Source organism: Quercus suber, unplaced genomic scaffold (genome assembly GCF_002906115.3).
Source record: "Quercus suber isolate HL8 unplaced genomic scaffold, Cork oak 2.0 scaffold_633, whole genome shotgun sequence".
Taxonomy (NCBI): domain Eukaryota; kingdom Viridiplantae; phylum Streptophyta; class Magnoliopsida; order Fagales; family Fagaceae; genus Quercus; species Quercus suber.
Window position 1 is genome coordinate 366,906 of NW_027070075.1, and position 9,167 is coordinate 376,072.

Here is a 9,167-nt window from a genome sequence, read left to right on the forward strand (position 1 = left end):
AAACCTATCGAAGGACACCGGTGTGGTGCCGGCCAAACACCCTCCGAAGGTTAAGTCAGAAAGTATTCTCACAACTCTAGAGTGCTAGAGAGGGGTTAATTATGCGTACCTTGGCTTGTGAGGGTATTGGGGCTTTTATAGTGGCTTGAGGTTGACATCCCTTTCTTGGCGCGGAAGTCTTTTCCATATAGGACTCTCCTTGTAGAACCCTAAACGTGATGAATAAGTCTCCTCCTTATGCGGAAGATCTTTACCAAATATATAAGATTTCCGGAGTCCTACTGGCGCAAGGACTCTATTTGGGCCCTTATGAGAGTGGGTCAAAATATCCCCCATTGGGGGCTCAACAGGCCCATGGACAACTAGCCCAACATCCTTCACTCCGTCCATATCCGGCCCGTTCACATCAGGTCCGTCCAATGGAGGCCCGTGCAAATGATAGATCTGATCATCCGGGCATAAGCGGACCATACTCGATCCGTTCAGTCACATAAGACATCCCAAGATATTTTGTCCCTTTCAGTTACTTTTATGATTTTTCTTTTAAGAAAATCACTTTGCTTATTACTTCTATAAATCTATTACTAAAGCCTGTAAACCAAGTTATCTAATACATATAATTTGCAACGATCTAGACATTAATTTTGGATAGAGAGAGTGTCGAAATCTATATGTGTTTAATAAAGTGGAATTCAATTGAAAAAATTCTCGCACTAGACATTTGGGAGGAACTACCAAAGTATTTTTAAGGACATAGGTGATTCAGACAAAAGATGAGTTATACTTGATTTTCTTGGCTCAAGAATCTGTGTTTAATAAAGTGTAATTCAATTGAATTCTCATACTAGACATTTGGGAAGAAGGTGTAGGTTCTCAATAATCGTATATTGTTTTGTTTTGTTTTTGTTTTTGTTTTTTTGTTTTTTTTTTTGTTGGTAATTGTCACCCATGGTTTAAATTTGAAAAATTGCAAATTCTCATCTCAATTTAACTAAAATATTAAAAAGATGGAGAGTGATGTGGAATGTAGACATGGTGGATGGGATTTGCAGGGTCTACTCTATAGAGAAATTTGTTTTAGTTATTTAACATCTCTTAGATTTGCACAAAATATTTTGATGCATAAACATTAATGGAGGGTTATTAGTGGAGTGGGGATGTTTGAAAAAAGCTTTGGCATGGGTTATCTGATTCGAATGAATCTCATACTCCTTGCTTATAATTATAGTTGGCTAGAGTAAATTTGGGGACATGAGAAGTGCATAATTCATCTTAACCAAGGCAATTTCCTGCTTTGAAGCTTGAAGAAATCATATTAAGATCCTTGTACATTTCAAAATTCTAGTTCAAGAAATTTTATAGGTTTTTCCTTTCTGGCATCTGAAAAAATTCTACTATTTATAACATCTTTCTTCTCTCAGTACATTTTGTTGGTTCTATTTTCCCTTTACATTGGAACTCATCTCCTGCTTACAATAAATTGATTAATTTATGTGACATTGATGATTATTTATGTTTGTTTTGACAGGTCCTGCGCTGTTAGTTGATGTTCCAAGGGATAAGAACATTACTGGTATGTTCTTGCTTCTTCAATTGAGACTGATTTTACTCTGCAATGCTTATTGCTTTCTGTTTCAATGGCCATAGCATGTTCCTAATCAATCAGTCTCATGCATCATTTTTCAAATTTTAGTGAAGATAGATGGAGAAGATTGTGGAGTGGGATCATTTTTCAATTTATAAAGAAGCTTTTTTGTGCCAATCCTCTTTTTCATGCCCTGAATTACTGCCTATTCCTGGGATTTGGGTTGCAAAGTATGGGGTGATACCTGTCATTTAATCATGGCTTCTCTAATGTTTCAAAGATTATGAATGTTTCTGAAACTACCAAAATAATAGTTGTAGTATTGAATAGTAAGTTATATACACATAATATGCTTTGCACATGAATACAAATTTTACATGGTCATTTGATTAATTGAACTGCCTCAGTTACAGGTTCATCTGATTCCAATAATTTCATATATGTATTTTATCTAGCATGAAGCATCAGAATGCAAGGCCAACCATTCTTAAATTCTTATTAATTGGGTTCTTTTATTCTCAAGTATTTTTTTCTAAATTAATATATGTATTTATGTAGCATCAGAATACAAGGCCAACTTTTCTTAAATTCTTAATTATTGGGTTCTTTTTTATTAGGTATCTGGTTCTGAATTATGTTCTTTCCTCTTGCTTTTCCATATGTCTTTGTGATCTCTCTCTCTTAGCTAGAGAGGTTTGTGGGATTTGGGCTATAAAAAGATAATTTAAGTGTATGACAGGTTTAATCTTCTCTAAACAGTAAACAGCCATCTCAGGAAGTATCTTAAACTGGAGCCATGCTATATTTAAACAACTCAGGAGTGGAGTCAATGATCTGATTGGCTTGTAGGTTTGCATTGGCCATATGAAGCAAATATTGTTCCAAAAAGGATAAAATTTACTTTAGTTTTTGTTGCATGAGACATGCATACATTTCAATAACTTTCATTTACTGCAGACATGTGTTTGTGTGTGTACAAAGAGAGAGCATTTTTTAATTAGACAGGTTGCTCAACACATATCATGATGCAACAAATTGAGTTTTTAAACCATGAAAAAACATAATTATTTTGATAAGAACATTTTGTGCCTTTTTTGTTTATACATTTTATGCCTTTTCATATTCTTTGGTTTTGGGTGCATTAGGCCTTAACAATGTCCACTTGATACAGCTGAAGTTATGAAGTCCTTGAATATTCCCAAGGGAGTTCGTCGTGTGCTTTTCAGAACATTAAATACTGACAGGTAAATTTATTGAAGTTATATTTTTGTCAAAGTGCCATCATAGTGGACTGGAGTTTCAAACTATAGTTATGACATTCATTAGATACTGTTATTGATATTGCTTCCATTTGACATTTGATATCACTAGAGTTAGTTCCATATATATCCGTGGTGGCAAACCATGTCAAATTGTGAGATTTCTTGTGTCTTAAAGTTGTAATTGAAGATTTAGTTAAAGACATAAAGACTGCTCAAGAACTGCTTAAGAAAGTGAAGTGTCTCTAACCTTAACTCCAATGTCGTTCAATTGCACTTGATAGCAACCTCGATCAACTGAAATTATCCCTAACTTTACAGTTTTAGGTGAAGATGACGATATATTCCCAGACGTGAATGGCTTTTTTGATTCATTAAGTAGCCTTGTTTATATAATGGAAAAATATGGTCTGGTTCAGGTCATTTTATTATTTCATTCATTATTGTTTGCTCTTTTCACTTCCTGTTCACGTTTGTAGTGCCCCTTTGTCTGTAGATCTATTTTCAGGTTAGGGACAAAAGAAAATGCAGAATCTTAAGAAGTCATAATAAAATAGATTTTTTTTTTTTGGTGAGTTAAAACTAATTTTATTTACAGGCAGCTAATGTGGAAAAAGGAGTTTGCCACAGACTATGTAGGATTCACGAAGAATGGGGCAGAATGGTTGGTAGAGAACACAGATATCAAACTTGTTGGTAAGACACAGATTGTACCTTCTATCAATTTGGAGATACTTAACAATAAGATTGTGGCCTGCTTTTGTCCCTCCAAGTTGCCTTGAGCATCTTGTGTCTTTGTTGGAAACCAGGGCTCATGTCTTTTGTAGTTGTATAATAGCCACAAATATCAATTGGTAGCTCAATCGCCACGTACATTTCATGCATTTTGACTATATTTAATATGTACTGATTTTGTTGCATATCTTTGCTGTTTTTCAAACTATTAGCATTGAATCCAACCCTAGAATCCAACCCCCTGCCCCCTCCCAAGCGTCTATCAGTGTCATTCTGTGTACAAAAGCATTGTGCGATATAGCAGATAGTTTTCCTCTTGTGCCTTGCAAGTTGATGTGCATATTTGTTTCTTATCATAAACCGTTAAATTCCACAAAAAGCAGCAAGTATGTGATCTTTGATCATTATACTGTGAGGTAAGTCATAGTGATCATGCCCTTCCACAAATGTTTGGAGATTCCAATGTAATGGGCATGATCACTACCAAATACTTTTTTTTAAAGATATCATTCTTCCTTCCTTTACTACTTAGCAATTTTAGAAAACCTCCTATCCAGACAACCATCTACCAATGCAGATAGACCGACACTTGTGCAATGTTCTGTATCTGTTTTTCAAGTCTATATGGGAATTACTTCTACATGCACCTATTAACTTGACATATTATTCCAAACATGAAGTTTAATTTACTTGGTTGCTATGTGCTAAACCATTAATTTAATTTTGGGATGGTATCTTTTCATTCAATTACATTTATTCTTGGAACCATTAAACCTAATGTTTAATTATCTGCACTAAGAGGGAAATTGTGTTGAAGTCCCTCTTTGTATGTGTGTACACTTTTTCTGTGCTATAATGTCATTGTTTTTGCTCAACCTAGTTGCACTAACCAATCTTTTTGGTATGAAATATAGGAGTTGATTACCTAAATGTTGCTACTTATTTTGATGCAATTCCAGCTCATCATGCTTTTCTTGAAGCCAGGGTAAGCAAAATTATATGATGAAATAGGCTTCTAATGTCTTTTACTTTTGGCAGCAATTTATGTCCTTATACTTTTTTTTATGGAATATTTCCTAATACTTGTTCCTACAAAAATCATATCTAATAGGTGAAGTTTCATTCAAGCCCCCTTTTTTTTTCTTTAGAACTCTCCTTTCGTTTTAATAATTATATTGTATCTGTAAAATGTGCACTTCTGATTACCTGACTTGTATATAATATCGAAGAATTTTAGTAAGATTCTTATATTTTTCAGCTGTCATGTCTTTGGCCATAAGTTTCATAATTTCCATGCAATGTTTTGACGATCAATTGAGAAGTTTAAGTGATTCTCCAAAAAAAAAAAAAAAAAAAAAAAAAAAAAAAAAAAAAAAGGAAAAAAAGAAAAAGAAAGAGTGGCTTAAGTTGATGGTCTCTTCTCTCTCTTTTGTGTGGGGAGGGTTCAGAAGGATAGGTGATAGAATTGACAATCAACACTAACACTGCTAAAATGGTTCAGGAAATCATTATTGTGGAAGCTGTGAAGCTTGATCACTACATCCAAGCAGGAATATATTCCCTTCATTGCTTACCCCTTCGGTTGCCTACTTCTGATGGATCACCAGCAAGATGTATTCTCATCAAATGATATTTTACATGTATGTTTTATATTGTTGTAAGAGATATAGTATCACCATTACTGTGACTTTATAAGCCATGTGATGTCTCTTGGGGGGCCATGGCCACCCTCTGACCCAATGGGAAAATAATTGCAATGGTGAGGAGTAAATAAATGAAAGAGGTAAAAATGTGGTAGGAATTGAACTTCAGAAAGAGGAAAGTATTAGGATGTAGTATCGCCATTACTGTGACTTTATTAGCCATGTGATGTGTCTTATTCCTATGACTTTGTAAGCCATTTGATGCGTCTTGTGTTTGATGTGGAATCATTCAAAGTGTTTGGTGTGTTTGTCACTTCTGTGTTTGCAGAATTTAGATGTTCTAGTTTTATCAGCTTGATGGTGTGCTCGTTCAAAGTAGTTTAAGTTGTTGTAGAAAACAGTAGTAATCCTATGAGATGTTGAGTGCAATAAGGCACCACCAAGTACAGGTTTACTATTCATGATAGGATGAGCCCAAGCGATATGCAGCAAAACAACCCATATTGACAACAATTTTACTATTCAGGATTTGTAGACTGAAAGGGAAATCATTGCAAATTTAGAACAGAATCACAGAGATTATTTTCGGAATTTAAAAGAATGTCAAATTCGTTTTGATAAAAGATTGACATAAAATATATTGAGAAACAATATATTTTATTGAGTGGCTACTTACTTTATTTTTCATGATATATTTGTTCTTGACTTAGTATATTTTCAATTCTTGACTTAAAAAAAAAAAAAAAAAAAAAGATTCATACTTTTTGGTCCCCTGAGCTAAGATCTTTTTTTTAAAGCCAAAAATACACACTAGGCTAAGCCGCTAAAGATGCTGCAATGGAAGGTAATGTGGCGCTTGCTGCCAACCAATGAAGCTTTGAGGGAAAGGTTTCCTCTTTTATCCACAGAATGTTTTTCTATGTAAATCTAACTATGAACCATCAGAACGTGTTTTTGAAGTGCCCCTTAGCAATGTAGTCAGTAGTGTGGTCCTTGTCAACATGGCCTCTTCAACTACAAAATTTGGGTAGTCTTGAGTATTATAGAATGGGATTGGGGAGTATGGGAATTATGGTATTTGACTAATTCTAAAATCTGTAGGTTGGGAATTTTCCCTAGAAAATCTAGGAGCACAACTTTTTGTCATAATTTTAATGTTGTAAAGTGAGTGGTGGAAAAAAAATAGTGAGTCCATGTGAAAGGCAATAAACATTAGATTACAATTTGTCACATAACTTTAATATTGTAAAGTGAGTGGTGGAGAAAAAGTAGTGAGTTTCTATGAAAAGTGATAGACAGCGGATTACATTTTGTCACATAAAATAGTTACAGAAAAGTGTATTATATATAAAGGTTGTGGGTTTAGAATAATTGAATTTCACACCACATAGTCAGATGTGCCTTAGCTATTGACCTAAAATGTGCAGCCTTTGAAAGTGATTCAATAGTAGTCATGCATGTTCTTTAGTGTTTGTTTGGAAATTGTATATTTTCGGTAATTTATTTGCATAATATGAGACAAAAAGTTAAAAGTTCGCTTATTTTTAAAAAACTAAAAATTAGACTATTTAACATAAAGCTAAAAAAAAAAAAAAAAAAAATTGTGTGGGGGTCACAAAAAATATATAAAATAAATTTAGTTTATTATAGTCACTTCCTAAAATGGTGTCTAGGAAATCTTGTGAGACATTTTGACTTTGGTTTGTGGGCTAGAGATGATATCCTTTTCTTTTGCACTTGGACTTGGAAATGAATTGGCCCATTGCTTAGTGTCTTGGGGCGCTTTTATAATAGCTCTGGGCTACTAACTCTAACTTGACTTCGGTAAAAAATTCTCAATTATTATTCTACCAAAAATATAAAATAGCAACCGTGACGCAAATACCCAACAACTTTTCATTACATTAATTTGTATATATATGTTATCATCTATTTGATTACAGTATTATTTTTATGTGAGCTTGATATTATTTTTAGGCGAAAAGCACATTTTTGTCCCTACATTTTTAGGCGATTTCTATTTTAGTCCATAAATTTTATTTTTACCGTTTTTAGTCCCTATTTAGAAAAACGCCATCTATTTTAGTCCTTTCCGTCAGTGTCCTAACGGAAAATCCTAGGTGGCAGACGGAACTATTAAAATAATAATAAAAAATTTTATTTTGCTATTAAAAAATGCCACGTCAGCATTTAAATTAAAAAAATTAATTTATTAATTTTAACTAAATAAAAAAAATATTAAAAAAAGAATTAAAAACCAAAAATCACATGAATTGAAATCTAAGTGTATCTTGAACAAGAACAACAAGAACACAAACTCAAATCTTAGAACACAGACCCAGAAAAAAAAAGAAAAAGAAAAAAAAAAAAAAAAACTTCAAAACTGAAATTTCGTTTTCTTTTGCTTTTCTCAGGAACCAAACAATCGCGAATGATCATATCTATCTAAGTTTAGGTGAAACCTTTCTACTATCCAAATAAACAAAAACAACAGAAAAAATTCAAAAAGAGGAAAACTCCAAAATTTATTTTCTTTTGCTGAACCCGACCAAGATCTTTTAGAATCAAAGAATCCCCAACAACAAACCGCTTATCATCATCATCCAAACCTGACAAAATCAACAATCAATAACTTAAATTTACTAAATTGAACAAATAATTCTAAAATCACACAAAAAAAAAAACCATAACAATTCATTAAATATAATAAACCAAACAGATCCAAAACTCAGATCTGAGTTTTGAAAGACAAGGACCCATCAACGACGTCGTCGAAGGCACCCAAAGAAAGCGGATCTAAATCAGACCAGACTCGCCGACTCTGGCTCTAGCATCGCGAGACATGAAGAGTTGCTGTTGGAGCATGATGGCAGCGACGGCAGCTGCGGTGGAGGACTTAGTAGCGCCGAAAATCTGGTGGTTACGGAGCTTGGAAGTGAGGGCGGAAGAGATCTCTGGGCTTGAGGTCCCACGGGGTTTTTGGGTTGAGGTCAGGCCAAGAACACGATAGGATGGTAGAGAACATTTGCTCCAAGAAGTCATCGTGGGTGTTGTTGGGGTCGAAGTGTGAGTTCTGGAGGTGTTGAATCTGAGAGTTTTGGATCTGTTGTGGCTGTTGTTGATGATGAAATTTCAGTTTTTTTTTTTTTTTTTTTTTTTTTTCTGGGTTTGTGTTCTAAGGTTTGAGTTTGTGTTCTTATTCTTGTTTTTAATTCTGTTTGAGTTCTGGAGGTGTTGGTTTTTAATTCTGTTTTAATATTTTTTTTATTTAGTTAAAATTAATAAATTAATTTTTTTTAATTTAAATGCTGACGTGGCATTTTTTAATAGCAAAATAAAATTTTTTATTATTATTTTAATAGTTCCGTCTGCCACCTAGGATTTTCCTTTAGGGCACTAACGGAAAGGACTAAAATAGATGGCGTTTTTCTAAATAGGGACTAAAAACGGTAAAAATAAAATTTAGGGATTAAAATAGAAATCGCCTAAAAATGTAGGGACGAAAATGTGCTTTTCGCCTTATTTTTAAGTGAGCAGATCTAATGCGGGCCAACTCTTCAATTACATCAATAATTCGAAGATTTAGATCTAGATGCTTTTGTTGGAAACATAAAAAATAAAAAATACAATTTAACTTACTCTATATTTTAAGCAATCAAGAACATAAGTAATATATATTTTTGATATATATATATATGTGTGTGTGTGTGTGTGTGTAAATTCAATAAGTGGGGGATTTAAACCTAGATGCTTTTGTTGGAAACATAAAAAAAATACAATGAACTTCAAGACTACAAATTTTAAACAATCAAGCACATAAGTAATATATTATTTTGGGTATTAGGTTTCTTTAGAATATTTGTTAATGAACTTATTTTAGGAAAGTTTTAATACAAATTTTATGAAAAATATAAAAAAATGCAAAAAAAAAAAAAAAAAAAAAGA

The 9,167-nt window shown here is 33.2% G+C and overlaps 1 protein-coding gene across 1 annotated transcript in view; it reads left to right on the plus strand.

Annotated features, from left to right (window-relative positions):
- Nucleotides 1-5,529, plus strand: part of LOC112008921 (cyclase-like protein 2) — a 14,841-nt gene extending 9,312 nt beyond the window's left edge. Inside the window, exons 2-6 of the mRNA XM_024041290.2 lie at nucleotides 1,529-1,573; nucleotides 2,757-2,829; nucleotides 3,443-3,540; nucleotides 4,494-4,564; nucleotides 5,081-5,529. Coding sequence (XP_023897058.1) covers nucleotides 1,529-1,573; nucleotides 2,757-2,829; nucleotides 3,443-3,540; nucleotides 4,494-4,564; nucleotides 5,081-5,209 — 416 coding nt within the window. The 3' untranslated portion in view covers nucleotides 5,210-5,529. The remainder of the gene's footprint in view (nucleotides 1-1,528; nucleotides 1,574-2,756; nucleotides 2,830-3,442; nucleotides 3,541-4,493; nucleotides 4,565-5,080) is intronic.
- Nucleotides 5,530-9,167: the final 3,638 nt, after the last annotated feature.